The sequence below is a fragment of the Bidens hawaiensis genome, unplaced genomic scaffold (genome assembly GCF_021521415.1).
Source record: "Bidens hawaiensis isolate Kalapana, Puna unplaced genomic scaffold, B.hawaiensis_p1.1 tig00005897_1, whole genome shotgun sequence".
Lineage (NCBI taxonomy): Eukaryota > Viridiplantae > Streptophyta > Magnoliopsida > Asterales > Asteraceae > Bidens > Bidens hawaiensis.
Window position 1 is genome coordinate 1,424,426 of NW_027491387.1, and position 18,105 is coordinate 1,442,530.

General features: G+C 42.8%; 1 protein-coding gene across 1 annotated transcript; it reads right to left on the bottom strand.

Annotated features, from left to right (window-relative positions):
- Positions 1-11,209: 11,209 nt before the first annotated feature.
- LOC143630997 (strychnine-10-hydroxylase-like) lies at positions 11,210-13,290 on the bottom strand. Its single transcript, XM_077099867.1, has 2 exons — positions 12,124-13,290; positions 11,210-12,028 (listed from the first exon to the last, which is right to left on the bottom strand). The coding sequence occupies exons 1-2, from the start codon at positions 13,090-13,092 to the stop codon at positions 11,396-11,398; spliced, it is 1,602 nt and encodes a 533-aa protein (XP_076955982.1). The 5' UTR covers positions 13,093-13,290; the 3' UTR covers positions 11,210-11,395.
- Positions 13,291-18,105: the final 4,815 nt, after the last annotated feature.

Genomic DNA, 18,105 nt, shown 5'->3' on the forward strand with positions numbered 1-18,105 from the left:
GTCCAACTTGTCTTGGGCATGTGCGTCTACTGATGGGCCAGTGTGGTCCGTAACATTATCTTTATGATTTTTAAAGTTTACAGGTATTACAATGTGGCAAGTCCATTAATAGACCTTGTTATGCCTCACGAGGTAATGCTTCGGGACAACTGTCAATAACCAACTACCTTCTAGAAGATTCGCCAAGATGCTTTCTTGGGCAATACGTGATCCATCGGCCAATTAGCTAGTGACACGTGACAAGGTCGTTATAACCGTGCACATGACCAATATTACCCCATTAGCCAATAATAGAGCGACACGTGTCCAGGTTTTTACACATGCACATGCAACGTATAGGTCAAACCTGTCATAGGAGGACACGTGTCCAGACGGTTATGAAAGCATCTTCTAAAGGGACAGCTGGCTCAATCACTTCCCCACACTCTTCGGCTATAAATACACTTTCAATCATCATGAGGTATTCATTCACCATCACGGTACTCTCTCAATTTACTTAAGTACTTTATCTCTTCGTCAGAACGGTACTTATTCTCACGCCGGAGGGTGGTTACGGGAAGACCCCCACCTTGTCCTTCCCGTAACGAGCTCACGGTGTTCTGTTTTGCAGAATTCACGTCACTGGACTTTAGAGATTGTATTCATATCGTATTGGCAGTAACCGTATCCTACCCTGTGGATTCATCGGATCTAGGACCCATTAGTGGGGAGTTGATCCGTGTTTCTTCATTGGCGCCATCCGTGCTTTTGTTAGAACAGCTGAAAAATTTTCCGTTCTCTTTACGATATGAGTCAGTTACCTAAAGGGCCGACGGAGAATCAAGCACAACCTCCACGTGATCTCAACCTCGAAACACGTGAATGAGCAACATATGTTTTTGCTCGAATTTCGACCCTGATAAGAAGCATCAATATGAAGCTGAATCCGGCTAAATGTTCATTTGGCAGGGAAGAGGGTAAATTCCTTGGAGTCATAGTAACAGGCGCGGACTTTAAAGCCAACCCTGATAAGGTTCAGGCTATAGCCCGCATGCCTTCACCCTCTTCCCTCAAAGAGGTTCAAACACTTAACGGAAGACTTGTAGCGTTAAACCGATTCTTAGCGAACCACGCGGTTAAGTCTCATCCATTTGTGTCAACACTTATAAATTGCCTCAAAAAGGCACATTTCAAGTGGATTGCGAAGGCTGAAAAAACATTCTTAGAAGTTAAGAAATGCTTAATGGAGCTTCCTACTCTAACAGCACCATACGCGGGTGAACCTTTGACACTGTATTTATCTGCCTCGGACATTTCCGTAGGAGCCGTTCTGCTGACCGATAGAAAAAATGTTCAAACTCCAATCTATTACGTCAGTAGAACGCTATCGAACCCAGAAACAAGGTATTCGATGTTGGAAAAGTTGGTTTTGGCATTGGTTTATGCCGCCAGACGGCTCCGCAGATATTTCCAGGGCCACCCTATTAATGTGTTAACCGGGTTCAAACTCAAGAACGTGTTGAGTAAACCCGAGTTGTCCGGACGACTGGCAAAGTGGGCTATTGAATTGGGTGAACACTCGATCGAATATAAGCCTAGACCAGCGATCAAAGGGCAGGTACTCGCGGACTTCGTCACGGTAGTTCCACAGTGCAAAGAGCAAGAATGCTTAATTGAACAACAACCCCAAGCACCTCCGGAACAAGGGCATGTTTGGTCATTGTTCACGAATGGAGCTTCCAGTAGTGAAGGGTCAGGTGCAGGTTTAAGGCTAGTCAACCCTAAGAGGCATGAATTTACGTACGCAATCAAGTTGGACTTCAAAAGTACCAACAATGAGGCGGAATACGAAGCCTTCCTGGTAGGACTGCGGATAGCGAAAAAGCTGGGGGTGAAACATTTGGAGGCTCGGGTGGATTCTATGCTAATTGCGGGGAAAATAAACGGAACATACGAAACCAAAAACGATGTCATGGCTTCTTATTTGTCACAAGCAAGAGTCTTGATTCGCCAATTTTCCTCCTTCAATATTGTTCACATTAAGAGGAGCGAGAAAAAATCGGCGGACGCTCTCAGCAAGCTAGCTTCAACGAATTTTGAGCATTTCGCCAAAGATATTCATGTATAAGTTCTAGACCATCCATCCGTTCCACAGAATCAAGTACTGGTAATCCAAACTGGTGTTGAGTCTTGGATGTCACCCATTATAGCTTACTTATATTCCGGAGCATTTCCAGCAGGAAAGGCTGAGGCTCGGAAGATTAAGCACAAAGCTCTGAATTACCAGTTGACTGACGGCATATTATACCGGAGATCATTCCTTGGTCCATTATTACGTTGTGTAGACGCAGAAGATGCAAATTACTTGATCAGAGAAATTCACGAAGGCATTTGCGGACTACACGCGTGACCAAGAATGACAGTTGCAAAGATTATGAACGCAGGGTATTATTGGCCCGACATGCACTTAGACGCTGTGCAAGAAATCAGAAAGTGTGATTCATGCCAGCGCCATGCCCCCAACACCTTGCGTCCAAAAAACGAATTGATTCCTATAACATCTGCCTCGCCGTTCCAAAAATGGGCTATTGATATCATGGAACCTTTCCCAGAAGCCCCAGGATGAGTCAAGTTCTTGATAGTGGCCATTGATTATTTCACCAAGTGGGTAGAAGCCAAACCGGTTGCATCAATCACGGCTTCAAGCGTGAAAAAATTCCTTTGGGAATTCATCATTTGCCGGTTCGGTCTCCCACAAAAATTGGTAAGTGACAATGTGACCCAATTTGCTGATAGCGGACTACAAGAATGGTTGAAAGAACTTCAAGTCATTCAAACCTTCACATCTGTAGCTCATTCGCAAGCAAACGGTCAGGTCGAAAGGATTAACCGAACAATCAAGGAAGGGATCAAGGCAAGGCTAGGGACGAAACGTACGGGTTGGGTGGACGAATTGCCTCATGTACTCTGGGCCTTCCGAACCCAAAAGAACTCCAGTAATTTGGAGACACCCTTTAGCCTAACCTACGACACTGAAGCCATGATCCCCGCAGAGATCGGGATTCCATCCGCGAGGGTTCTGTTAATTGATGACAACGATCACGAACTCAGGATGAATCTAGATCTATTGGAAGAAAGAAGAGAACTAGCATTGATTCGCGAGCACAATTATAAGCGGCAGCTAGAGAAATATTACAACTCGCGAGTCCAAAATTGCAAGTTCGATGCGGGAGACTTTGTCTTTCGCAATAACGAGGCCTCCGGCCAGGAGCCTCCCGGAAAGTTAGCCCCAACTTGGGAAGGACCTTATAAAATCAAACTAGTACTATCCAAAGGTGCCTATAAGTTGGAGAAGTTGGATGGGACGGAAATCCCTCGAACATGGAACGCAACACAGTTAAAGAAATGCTATATATAGCAGTTTTATTTGCTTCTTTATTTTTCGGCCTGCGTGCCCACATAGACTAGCAAGTTATGTAATTTCTTTTATTGTGAAGGCTTATGCCTAAATGTATGAGAATGTCCAGTTAATCCCATGTTATTTCATTAACTTGTAATCTTTTATTGACAAAACCGAAGTTCCGGATAGGCACTTATATTATAGTACTTAAGACAAAGTACACCGGAAGAAACGCAAAGACTTCTTATTGTTGATCAAAAGAGATTACAAAACAGGAAGAAAGATTTACAAAGAAAAGTACATATACATATACGGGGCTACATTTTCGTCTTCCGTAGTATCTTCGGCATCTTCATCTTCTTCCTCCTCCTCAAGATCTAGCAGCTCCTTTAATTGCTCTAGGGCATCTTCCTTATCTGTGAGCTCTGGTATATGGTCAAAAAGAGAAAACTTCAAGGTATCAAACTCCTTAGTTTTCTCAAGAAGGATAGCAGCAGTGTCCTTGCCGGCCAAAACGTACTCCTCCGAAACTTTGCCCTCGGAACAAAACTTATATCCTTCCTCAAAGCCCATTTGTCGGCCTGTTTGTTATGAAGCACGGAGGAGCACCGCAACACAATTTCCAAGATCGTCACTATTTCGAACGTCAGTGATAACCTGTTAAGTAAAATAATCATGTGTGAGTACAAACAAACACATTGTGTTAATATAAAATTCGGTACCTTGGGAATCGCTGTTGACAGAAGCCATTTTTTATCCGCCTGAGCCCGGATAAGGTCCATCTTATGACCAGCACATTCTAGAGCTTGGTCTCGATTCTTGGCATTCAGGTCGGACAAGCGTTAATCCTTGGCCGTTGAGTCAGCTTGAAGGGTCTTGATTAGCTCAGCTTGGTCATCCAGTTGTTTTTGGAGAACAGCCTTAGCTTCCTCAGCAGCAAGTTGTTCAGCTTTCGCCACCTCCATAGCCCGATGACTATCTTGGGCGTCAGTTAACGCCTTGAGGGCCTCTTTCTTGGCACCGAGCAAGTTTCGCTCGGTTTCCTCTAGCTCGTCATTCATGGCCAACCAATCACGACGTATCTCCTGATTGGTAGAAACAGTATTAGCCATATGATAAGAGTTTGACTCTAGGAGTTCCTGGCGGATGCGACAGCGTTGCCGCTCCTTCTTTGTAGGAGGAAGACTTTCATCGAGATATTCTTGGCAAACGTCTGCATCATTCAACACTGAGTCCCGGCGTAATGACCAGCGAGGTCTATGTGGAGCAGTATCTTCCTCCACTTGAGATGAGGAAGCCTGCCCCCCCATAAGGAAAAACACTAACCCCACCTTGATCCCAGAAGAAATGCTCGGGATGAGGTGGGGATGTGGGAAGTCGATCGGATTCACCAGTCTCTTTCTCTTTGATAGGGGAATTGTCTGATAAGTCAATCGGATCCTGAACAATGTTTAGCGGCGAAGTTGGAGGAGTCGGACGACTGGAATCCTTCAAGCCTGAAAAATCCAAAAAGAAAAACTTGCTAAGTTCCCAGGAAATAACGAGTTCGATTATAATCATAAGGGCTCAAGGCTTACCCTTAGAAACGTCTTGGGCAGAAAGCTCCCGAAGACGAGCTCCCAGGTCCGGGACTTCAACCTTATTCTTCTTCTTTTTCTTCTTCTTGGGCGCGGCATCGGAAGCCTGTGCCTTCCGTTTTCCAACCGCCTTTGAAGTACCTGCTTCTGTAACTTGAGGTTCACCCTCAACGGATTGAGGACCACCTTCCTCACCTGTTGAGGGATCGGCGGTGGTCTTCGAATCTTGCTTGTGGGTCGAAGCTACAGTCGAAGGTGAAGGGTTAGTAGCACCAACTAATAATCCTCCATCACAAAGTGATGATTCCTCACTAGATGAAAGAAGTACTACCACCCCGCTCGAAGTAGCGGCGGTTATAGGTCGAGGTTGAAGAATACCTTCACACTTTGTGACAAACTCCTCACCTTGTGCGAACAATGCCTCGGAGACAAGAGGCTCCGGAGTAACAATAGTGGAAAAAACGAAGTTACTACGCGTACGTTCCAAGAATGGTACGTCATGCTGAGTAATGGGACGTCGAACCATCATGCCCCCCATCTTGTCCACAAGAGTGGAAAGGATCGTACCTTCACCTGCAGCCAAAGAACGTTAAAGAAAATAAACTAAGAACCCGGAAAGTTACAAGTAAGAACTTACTTCCATCAGAATTTTCATAATAAGGTTCCAAATTGGGAAACGGCCATAAACGACTCATCTTGGCGTGCACCATGCCCCCCTCGTGAATCGGGCGCATGGGTGTCGGAGTCTTGGTTAAAGTAAGAAACCAGGTACGACCCTCTTGTTCGGAAGCACGAACTTCCAGTAGTTTATCTTTCGCTTTTGATGAACCATGGTAAACGGGATAACATCTTCTCGGATCCAGAAAAATTTGGTTTTCCAGCCATGGATACTGCGGAGCCACTCAAAACCAATAGATGCCTTGCCGGTGGAGGCAAAGCTGTACCAGCCTTCACGACAAGTCATCTTGTATAGTACGACAAACATGCTGACGGACGGATCATAGTTGTGTGCTTGGCAGCAGAACTCGAAGTGTCGAATTCTTAGCATCCCAAAAGGATGAATCTGGGATAAATGAATCCCATACGCTATCAAGACCAGTTGCACGAACTTGGTCACAGGCAATCGGAAGTTCCTGGTGGTGAAATGATCCAAATAAACGGCCATCTTCTTCAGCGGGGGCACCGTTGCGATGGCCCCTTTTGACGGGCGTTCGGCTTCCCATTCCGGAGGAAAGCCGTATACGTTTTTAATATCGTCAAAATCTTTCTCCTTGATCTCGCATCCAACTTCATCAATAGAACGGGGATTTTTCTTCTGAGAAGCCATTCTGTATATGGAAATAAATGTAAGAAAGAAAAAGTTCTCTGATAAATTGAAGGAGAAAATATGCAAGTGGTAAGAATAGATTTATGGGCGTCAAAGCCTATTTATACTCATCGCAATTAATGCGACCGTCTGACTGACAGAAGAAAGAGAAAAGATGGACCACAAAATAACTGACACGTCAGGCGGGAGATTCAAAAAATTGCGTACAGACTGTCAAACAGGCATTCAACACGTCTTGTCAGCCACTTCCTAAAACTTCTATCTCTGCCACGTCACCAGTACTATCTATTTAACTTGGACAAATTCAAAATTTAAAGAGAAGATATTTCGCAATGATATTATCAACACATAGAGTTTCTTTTCATTAACATTCAAAATAGTGATTACAAAAAATTTTGAAAAAAAATCACAAGTCCAAGTTTTTACGCCTACACCTATCCTATGGGTTCTGAGGCGTCGTGTCTTCCGGAACATTCTGGGCCGCATCTTCCGCCTTGTCATTATCAGACTTATCATCATCAGACTTATCGCCATCAGATTCTTCATCATCGGATTCATCGTCAATATATACTCGCAACTGCTTCACACCATCGTCAGACAAGGCAAACTCTGGAAGAATATGTTGCAGCGGAAAGGTCAGGCTGTCATATTCTTGGACCCGCATGCCAAGTTCTTGCTCCGCGTCAAGACCATAGAGGGGATGGCTTTCAATAGGTTGTCCGGACCGGGCGAATGCCAACCGTTTGTTGAAACCTTTCACCCGGCCAACCCCTTCAGAAGCGGTCGTCAAATTCACAAAGCATAAGTAAGCTCTGTACTTCTCTTAATATGACGGATGACCTATAAACGAAGTTTGTTAAACATCATGAAAGAAAGTGAACAAAAGTTAAGCAGTATCCAAGAGAAACTTACTGAATCAAGACCACGGTTGAGGAAGTATTGCCTCTCCCGCTCAGCGCGTTCCGCCCTGCCACGGAGTTCTTGCAATTCGGTGGAGGCACGGTCGCCAGCTTCAGTCTTAGCTTGCAAAAGGGAGTCGTATGCAGACTGCATCTCGACAATCGTCTTGTCTTTCATTTCAGACTGTTCCCCTTGCAACCTTAAAGCTTCCTCGAGTTCTTGGATTCGGGCGTTTTGTTGAGACACTTCATCCTGTGCCTTCGCCAATTCGTCCTTTTTCCTCTGAGTTTTAGCTCGGGAAGCTTCAAGGGTGGCATTAGACCTTTCACATGCTTATTTCCACCGCTTAGCAGCATCAGCATTTCGTTCTTTTTCCTTCTTGAGTGCAGCTTCGGCATCAGTCTGTTTCCACCTAGCTGCACTCGCTGCTTTACGGTGCTCTTCGGCTTCCTTCTCCGCAACTTTCAAAGCCTCGAAATCCTCACCATGCTTCCCGCCCATCGTCCGCCACTCTCGCAGGATTTCCTAACTACAGGCTAAGCTGTTAGTCAAGGAAATAGCCAGATCAGTATGTAGTTCCTGGCGGGAGCGAGTTCGTTGATATGCCATTTCGGCAGGAGGCATACAGTGCTCAACAAAACTCATACAGGTCTTGGGATTAGAAACCCGAGACCCATTGACAATGTCCCAAGACGGGACGAACAAATCATAGTCTCCCCCCAACTGAACGTTCTCAGAGTACTGGGAACTGGAAGTCCCAAGACGAACAGGAGTGGAGGAAGAATGCTGAGGCCCGCCTTGCGTGGAACCCCCAACCTCGTGGACATATGGTCCAAAAAAGAATTCATCTTCCCCGCCTGGTGCGAAAGGTGAGGAAGTAGGATTGAATTGAGGACCAGATTGTGGAGGAGGATCATCAACCCTGAAACCTTCTGCAGTGACGTCAAGGTTATCATGCTGAGAACCAGTGGCATCCCCACCTTGAAAAAGACAATCCAATGACCCGGTAGTCATTGGTTGAACGTTAGACCCCTCAACAGGAGGGGTAACAGGCTTGACCGCCTCCTTCTCCAGAGGAGGCGACGGTTGCTTTTCAATATTTGGTGTCGGTGTTGACAGCTTATCAAATGTGCGTCCTTTAGCAATGGACGGCTCTGCGTAAGAACACCATAGTCAGATCTCATTACTATGGTTGACAAAAATTGACAAGCAAGAACTCACCAGTCACCGTCCCTAATCGCTCCGCAAGGTTGGGGATAGTGGTTTCCTTGGACGATGTGTCCGACGTTTCTTCGTTTTTGGCCCCTTCTCGGCTTCCGAAGTGCTAGTACCCGCGTCACTCGCCTGCGTAGCACGGAGAGACCTCTTCCGGTAAAGTTCTGCCAACAAATGCGAGACAGATGAAACTTCAGAAGCATCATCTGAGCTTTCCCCCTCAAGGAGGGCAAAATCGTCACTTAGAATGACGATCGTCCCGTTGGAGGTCAGCGCATTAAGAGGAGGAGGATTTAGAATATACGCACCTGTTTCAAAGATAGCCTCCGAGACAATCGGTTCAGCACACACTTTGACAGGAAAGAGGAAATATTGAGCAGTCCTCTCAATGATAGGCGCATCCTTTACGTCACGGATAGCCTTACCTACACAGCCCTTGCCATCATCTAGGGCGTTCAACATTGGCCCAAAACCTGAAAACAAGCGCGAACGTTAGCAACAAATACTCAAACACGGTAGAGTAAAAGAACAAGATATTTAAGCTTATGGCCGTCTAGCCCAATAAAAAGAGGCTCCATGAAAGGAGAAGGCCACAAACGGCTCATGCCTGCCCACACAAGTACTTCCTCAGGAAGTGCCCGCATAAAGGTTGATGGAGTGGTAAGCTTGCGGAACCAGTCACGCTTCTCATGAGCGGCTGGAGTAATATCAATAAGGGCGTCGTTAGGAGAACGACGAGTCATGGCCTCAGGCACCACATCCTAAGAGATCCAGAAGAATCTTTTCTTCCAATCCTTGGAAATTTCTTCAGTCATGTTGCCAATAACTCTATCTGGCAAGCTACGGCAAGTATACCATCCGTTCCGACTCGCCATCTTGTAAAACACAGCGAACCGATCCAACCAAGGTACTAAGTCATGTGCCATGCACACGAACTCGAAATGTCGAATTCGCATGATAGCACGTGGGTGAAGTTGAGATAAATGAATCCCAAACGGTTTAATCACCCGTTGGAAGAACTTTGTAACGGGAAGGCGGAAATTCCCGTGGTCAAAGAAATCGGCATATAAAGCCATCTTTCCTGGAGGTGGAAATCTGGCTATGGAACCAGCAGAGGGAAACTCCGGTTCCCACTCCGATGGAATACCATAAGTCGTGATAAGCTTCTGGTATTCTTCTTGGCCCCAGCAGACCTCTATCTCATCGACTTCATTGAGCAGGCGCCATTACAAAACACTTGGTGGAATATAAGCTTATCTTAAGAAAGATTAAATGGTAGATCGAAGAAAGAAAGCAAATTCGTATTAAGAATCAAAAGGTGATAAAGCCTCAAAAAGAAGTTAACTCCCTCTATTTATACCCACCGCAATTAATGCGATGGGATGCGAACAGTGGAGAGAGAAAAAATCGCCCAGTATCAGATCGCCACGTCAAGCGGGAAATTCGAAAAAGGAGAAAAGTTGTACAGTCGGTAGCCGTCACAAACGTCCTGTCACCTGCACACGCGCCTGCGAGTGGTCAACTTGTCCTTTTTTCATGATTATCCACAACAACAAAAGATATTTCCCACTAACTTGCAAAGTCAAAAATCCCCAAATCTACATTAAGTCCAGAATTTCACCCGCATAAAATACTTCACACGGAAGAAACACTGGACTGGGGGGACTTATAGAGGTAGGATACCAAAAAGACCCAAATACCCTTAAGGAATACCCGCGGGTCAATCAGAAGTCCCTCATAAGGCACCCGCGGGACATACGAATCATCCGCATAAATCATCTGAGGAAGAAACACCCTCGAAGCACATGCGGAAGCATCCTGACACCCTCAAGGGTCATCCGCAAGAAAGAATATCTTTCTGCGTAAATGACCACGAGGTAATGCTTCGCGATAGCTATCAATAACTAACTACCTTCTAGAAGATTCGCCAAGATTCTTTCTTGGGCAATACGTGATCCATCGGCCAATTAGCTAGTGACACGTGACAAGGTCGTTATAACCGTGCACATGGCCAATATTACCCCATTAGCCAATAATAGAGCAACACATGTCCAGGTTGTTATACATGCACATGCAACGTATAGGTCAAACCTGTCATAGGAGGACACGTGTCTAGACGGTTATGAAAGCATCTTCTAAAGGGACAGCTGACCCAATCACTTCCCCACACTCTTCGGCTATAAATACCCTCTCAATTATCATGAGGTATTCTTTCACCATCACGGTACTCTCTCAATTTACTTAAGTACTTTATCTCTTCGTCAGAACGGTACTTATTCTCACGCCGGAGGGTGGTTACAGGAAGACCCCCCACCTTGTCCTTCCCGTAACGAGCTCACGGTGTTCTGTTTTGCAGGATTCACGTCACTGGACTTTAGAGATTGTATTCATATCGTATTGGCAGTAACCGTATCCTACCCTGTGGATTCATCGGATCTAGGATCCATTAGTGGGGAGTTGATCTGTGTTTCTTCAATAATGTATATTGATTGTGGAGTCTTTACAATACAATATTACATAAATATACTATGTAGGTACGATAAGTACATACAAGTACATAACTAATCTAATACAACTAAAACATGAGTTGTAACAACTCTTAACAATAACTTCTCTACATAATAATCAAAGCTGAAAACATTAAAAGTCATTAAATAACTCAAACTAAATTAGACTATTAGAGAACTCATGAATTCTCTTTTCTCATAAATGCAAAAACTAAATCATACAATTTATTTGTATTTATTTTTAGAACCCGAAACAAACATACAAATAACTTTTTAATACATTTATGTAGCTAGCTATAACACACAAAAAAGTTAAAAGAAAAAGAAATTTAACTAATATAACTTCTCTAGCAAAAGCTTTTATCAACAAGATCACATGTATTTGCAAACCGTGTTGAGGATATTACTAGCTACACTTTGAAAATTCATAATGTTGATGGTGTGAGGTTTGCGAATGAATTGATGTCTGGTGTGTGTATAAATAATATCATCACGCGCCAACATGATACACATTATGGGATAAACGAGGGGCAAGAAGGACCTCTAGTGGCGTTGCTTTGCTTGTGGTTAGTCCAAAGCTTTCACTCATATCAATTGGTTCATCTGACGGTTTGCTTATCACAAATTGTTGAATCACGTTGGCTAATGTTAAAGGCAAAATTTGTAAGGCAAAGGAAACACCAGGGCACAATCTTCTACCACTGCCGAACGGAAGAAGTTCAAAATGATTTCCTTTAAGATCTATATCCTTTTGACTTGTCAAGAACCTTTCAGGCTTAAATTCACAATGATGTGACCATATATTTGAGTCATGTTGGATTTTCCAGAGATTTACTAACAATCGTGTGCCTTTTGGGATGTGGTAGCCACTCACAATGCAATCCTCCATGGACTCATGAGGAACAGAGAGAGGTGCAGCTGGGTATAAACGCAATGTTTCTTTGATAATTGCATTGAGGTAAACTAAGTTCTTTATGTCCGTTTCCTCTACCATTCTGTCTCTTCCAACATTTTCATCGATTTCATCTTGGGCAGTTTTTAGTGCTTCCGGGTTATTAAGTAGCAAAGATAAAGCCCATGTTAAAGTGACAGATGTAGTATCCGAGCCAGCGGTTATTAACGCCTGCATGATTGAAGTGGCCACAAAGTTAGTAGGTTTTGACAATATAAACATAACGATGCAACAACTGTGCATAAATCAAGGTTAAGTAAGTTTACCAAACACGTGGCTTTGATAATTGTATCATGATCATAACCTAGGAAATCCTCTTCGGAGGCATCTTGGAGAACCGAAATCAGCACATCCATGAAGACTTGGTCACCTTCTTGGTGCTGCCTAAAGCTCGACTCTTTCTCTCTCTTGTGCTCCATTAACCATCCTTCAATAATGGTATCCATTTCTTTACCCGTCATCTTCATTTGTTTCTCATATCCTCCGAGGTTCAAACCATTTGTAAATGGAAGGTAATCCGACACCACAAATGCCCCTAGTAACTCAAAGAATTTCCTTGCCACGCTTTGAAACCGAACTCCCTCTTCATCATTGAGCTCAAACCTCTTCCCCGAAATAATCCTAACTACCACATTAAACACCAGGTTCCCAAACCATTGTTTCATATCCACCTTTACCGTATTATCCGAATCTTCACTATCTTTGTTCATTAAGCACTTGTCAAATATATCCTTCACGGATGTTCTAACTTCTGAAACCATAATATGTTGAAGCATCTCAACTCGTTTTTGAGAGAGAACCTCAAGCATAATGATCTTGCGAACTTGTCGCCAGTAATCCCCGTATGGAGCCAGGCCGAACATGGCATAGTTATAACCCATGATCTCTACCGCCTTTGATTTTGGTCGACTTGCAAAGGCCCTGTCGTTTGTGGTAAAGCACTCTTTAGCCACCTTCCCACTACTCACAACTAAAACTTGGTGAACACCAAGCTTGATGGTAAAGATAGGGCCGTATGTGTCTGCCATGTCTCCTAAAACCAGTTGAGGTGGTCGAGATCCACCGAGAAGGTGCAAGTGTCCGATTATAGGCCATGCACCCTTTGCTTGAGGTACTGCTTGGTTCTTCGTTGTGTTTACCTTCTTTAAGCTCCCTAAGATCTTTAGCAGGAAAGCTATTATAATAACAACAAAAATGGTGGTCACCATTGTTGAAAATGGGAGACTGAACTCCATTACTTGTTGTAGAAATAGAATTATGGTTAGATATATGTGAACCCCATGCCAAAAATCAAAACATAAGTCAATTTTGTTAGGCTGTTGAAATCGTGGTTAGATACTGTCGTGTGTGATTCACTTACCTTAAAATCAACGATGCAATAATATATTATATGGTTCTTGACTTCTTCGGAATGAAAATGAGTTCTCTCTCTTTAAAAAGATAAGGAATCAAAATAGATATACTATAAATAAATATAGCAACAGTTTAGACAGGTGAGACACATTTTTTTATTCCCTGTTTTTTGTTAAGTAATTTTTCCCCCTGATTTTTTAAATATACGTGTATCAAAATAGTGGTCAGCCGGGTCAGGTAGGAACTGTGTGAGTTGGTCGAAACATTGCGGGTCTTTGGCGGGCAGGGTCAGATCGAAACGCTACGGGTCCTTGTCAGGCCAGAAGGAGTCGAAATGGTGCGGATAGCCAGCGAGCCGGGTCAGCAGTAGAGTGGGGGAGGTTGGTGGGGCTCGGAAAGAGTGTTTCCAATTAATTGTCCAACCAACCAATCACATCAAGAATGGAATTTAGATTCCAATTCCAACAAATTCTAATAGAATGTCTAAATTCCAAATTCAATTGTCACATATTCCAGTTTCTTCGTATTTTAATTCCTATGCAGATTTCCATTACAATACATGTCAGAAACTAAACGCACGGTTGTGAGGGATTTAGGAGGTAATATAGTAAATTTGGTATATTTACTTCTCAATACCATTAACTACTTTGTAAACCAAACACAATACAAATTTTCGTTGGAAATGTATTCCTTTCGAAAAAATTCTGTAAACCAACAACCCCAAAGGATGACGGCGCCCATAAAATCCTAATAAGCTGTATTTTAGTTCGTAATGGATTCTTGTTATGTTATCAATTGAGTAAAAACGACCCTAAATCCGAATAAGGTGTTACACCACCGTCTCACAGTGAAGATTTAAGTAAATCCTTCTTGTATACTTGTCAACTTACCATGTAAGTATATTGTAAGTATATATCTTAAAGAGTTAAATTAAATTTACACAAATTGTAGGGCGAGTCTAATCAAGCTAGATATTTAAGGCCCGGGCTCAAACCCATTAAATAAACGAGTTCCAACATAATCCCAAGTTAGCGCCTGTTTGATTCGAGCTTAATGAGCTCATCCTGAATAGCTCATGGCAGTCTCAACACTGTCATATCCCTATCAAAAAAGCTGATCAGAAGATTTACAAATACGATGCCCAAAATTTTGTGATAACTGAACAATAGTAGTGGGTATAGTAAAAAACCGGGGCTAATATAACGCAAATTGAAATCAACGACGTATATCATTTAATAGAAATTTGTTAAATAAGTATCGTTTTGTAATCATATCAAATAGAGGCAATTTCATATATACCCTCACAAACATTGATAATATCATATATACCCATGTAAAAATAAAAATATCATGTATACCCTTATAAATAAGTTAATATATCATATATGCCCAATTTATTAAAAATATTTTAATGTATGACACTTTTACCCTTGTATTTAAACTTTAGAATACCCTAAAAAAAATTAAACAGATTGCTTCCCTTCGTCTCCTTCCCCACAAAATTATAAACATTATTTTACCCAAGTTTGCACAATTGGTGATGTCCAGAATGTGTGCAATTTAAAAACGAATCGAGCTCCGAACCCTCCGATTAGAAATCACATTCTAAAACGGTGGTGAGGCATTGGCCGAACACGGAATAACCACCAACACTGGTCGGGATTGTTGCCGGAATTGGTGGCGACGGTGGTGGGCCTGGTTGCAGGGCGTTAGATCTGAAATCGGCATCTGAAACGGTGGTGAGACAATGGTAGTACATGGACATAACCGCCGACACAGGTCGGAATCATCGTCGGAACTTGTGGTGATGGCGGTGGGGCTAGTTGCATGGTACTGGACTTACAAGGATGAGATATAATCTAATATTTCAAATTTTAATTACTAAAATCAAAAAAGAAATAAGATAGAAACAAATCATATAACACCAAAGGGGTAGAATGGTCATTAAATAAAAGTTTATTAAAATTGGGTATATATATGATATATTGATTTTTCATTGGGTATATGATATTATCAATGTTTGTAGGGGTATATATGAAATTAATCCTATCAAATAAGACATTAATAGATATGAACTGAGACCAACCAGTTTTACGCCCAGGCACCAACCTTTGGTCAGGTCCTCGTTGTTCACATTTCTTAATATTTTGGATTTTGAATAGAAAACCAAGAGAAAATTGACCCGCCGAAATTACTCAAAAATAGCAACCAAATCAAGGAAAATCAAAACCAAATTGCTAACCAAATTTGGAAGATCTAAGATAAGTGTGAAAAACAAATTAATCAAGCTGATAACCTGCAGAAAAAAATAATTCGTTACCAGACCGCCACCAACCCACCCTATATTCGATCGGTCGGTTTTAGTTTCCAGAGATTCCAGATTCAGGTTCGGTCCAACTTTGACCAGACGCACACCCTTATACATTGTGCCATCTCTCAACTGCATTGAGACTTTAAAACTAACAACCTTCCAACCGTTTATCATACACCCACAAACAACCTTAAGTTTCATTCCCATAAACTTACTTCTTGGTAATAAGCTATGCGGTTTTGAAAAATAAATAATAACCATATCATATCTTGAAAGTCAAGTCTATCATCATCATCATCATCGTACTCAGTATATCCCACCAAGCAATGCTATGGTAGGGTCTGAGGAGGGTAAGATGTAGACAGCCTTACCTCTATCCCATAGGGATAGAGAGGCTGCTTCCGGTGAGACCCCCGGCTCGATAGTAGTTTTGAATCAAGCCTTGGACATAAGACACATAACACTCAATCATCGGGACACCGGCTGATTGGTGCATGTGCCCTTGTCTTTCGGCTATCAACGCCACCACATGATGCCTGATTAACCTTCCGCCACTTTTAACGTTATTTTCACGTGATTAGTAAAATAACGTCAAAATTAGTGCAATTTTACTTTTGCCCACCCAAGGGTTCACACATATTTAGACTTGAAAGTCAAGTCTAAATAAGTAAATTATGATAAAACAAACACCATTAATTTACTAAAAGCAGGTACTAAGAGCACAACACAAATTCAAAACTAGAAACAAGCTGAACTCACTGAAACCAAACTATAATCGGCCAGGAAGAATGCTCTTTTACCAAAACGAAGCAGCCCATTCTTACCATAGATCATCAACACCTACAATCAACATTAAATACAATAACGAGCGTTAAGTTCTTATCGCACACATGAATCCACACAAGCACGACAGGACCACGGCCACAGCCTGTTTGACCCAAAATTTTATTTTATTTTATCTTGTTTGTTACAAAAGGCAATCTCACTTCTTTTCAACTTTAACGTTTGGTATAAAAGGCAATCTCACTTTAAGTTACAAATTAAAACAAAATTAAGAAGTATGAAATCAAATGCGTTACACAAGTCAACCTGCGAGCACAACCAACAAGTCAACCCGCGAACACAACCAACAAGTCAACCCGTAAAACCATAAAGTCAACCCGAACACAATCATGGTCTGTTTGACCCAAAATCTTATTTTATCTTGTCTGCATATTAACACTCTAAAGTTGCACATTTAGAGCCACCAATATACAAATGTGCTCAAATTTCTTCTAATTTTAAAACTTGGTATAAAAGACACTCTCAGATTTAGTTATGAATTAAAACAAAATAAAAAAGTACAGAATCATATTAGTTAAACAGATCAACCCGTAAACCCACAAAGCCAACCCGAACACAACCTGTTTAGCAAAGAGTGTTGACAATTTTAGATACGCGTCGTATAAAAAATTCACAACCTGATTACAAACAAATCAAAACAACATTAACACAATACCAAAAAATACATACCAGCTTCAAAGTCTCCACCTTTAATTGACAGCGTTGGCGCCATTCTTTTCCACATCACCCTGATCTTGACCATTCTCAACAACCTTCACCAATTCATTATTATCCTTTACACCTCCATTTTCATCTTTACCACCGCTATCATCCACCTTCGATTCACCCACAACCTTCTCAATCCCGTTGTTATCCTTCAACTCCACCGCATTCAACGCCTTCACAACCTCACTCGAATCATCCACTTTCCTAACAACATTATTATTATTAATAATAATAGCCTTATTATTATTATTATTTTCAAGAATGCTCATCTTTTCCTTCCCCATCAACTTGACGACATGATCCAACGCCTCCTTGGCTCTCTTCTTGGTGTAGGCGGCCTCCTTGGACCGTCTCTCGGCCTCGGAGGCGGCCGCAACCTCCGCCTTGCTCATGGACATGGCGGCAATCCTGGCCGCAGCGAGCAGCAGCCTGGCGGAATTAACATCGACAACCCGGAATCCGGCAGCATCCAGCCGGGTCAAATTAAAAAGAAGCAGATTGGGATTGAGGCAGGAGGGGCAAGGCGAGGGGTTACGAGAGGAGACGGGGGTCGGGACGCAGGCCGGGTGGGAAGAGGAGTAGCATTTGTAGCAGACGACGGCGTCGTCGGGTGGAGAGCGGTCGTAGACGCCGAGGCAGGCGGGGCAGAAGAACTGGGGGTGGAGGTGGAGGACGCAGGAGGTGCAGAGGCGGCGGAAGTTTCCGCGGAGGCGGATGTGGTGGAGGAGTTTGGGTTCCACGATGCCGCACTGCCCGCAGATGGTGGTGGGAAGTGGGTCTTGTTTCATCATTGAGTGAGCATTTGGAGATTGATTGGGTCTAGGGTTTTTTGTGAGGAAGGAGGAAATGATGATGATGGATGGATGGATGGATGGATGAAATATACAATACATACAACAAGGTCAAATCATATTATTATCAAATAACATTATTATGATACATACATGAGGTGGATTTTCTATAAATGGTGTTTTGCTTATTTGATTGGGTTTTTTTAATCGAACAAAGTTTATAAGTAAATTAGACTAACACTGTT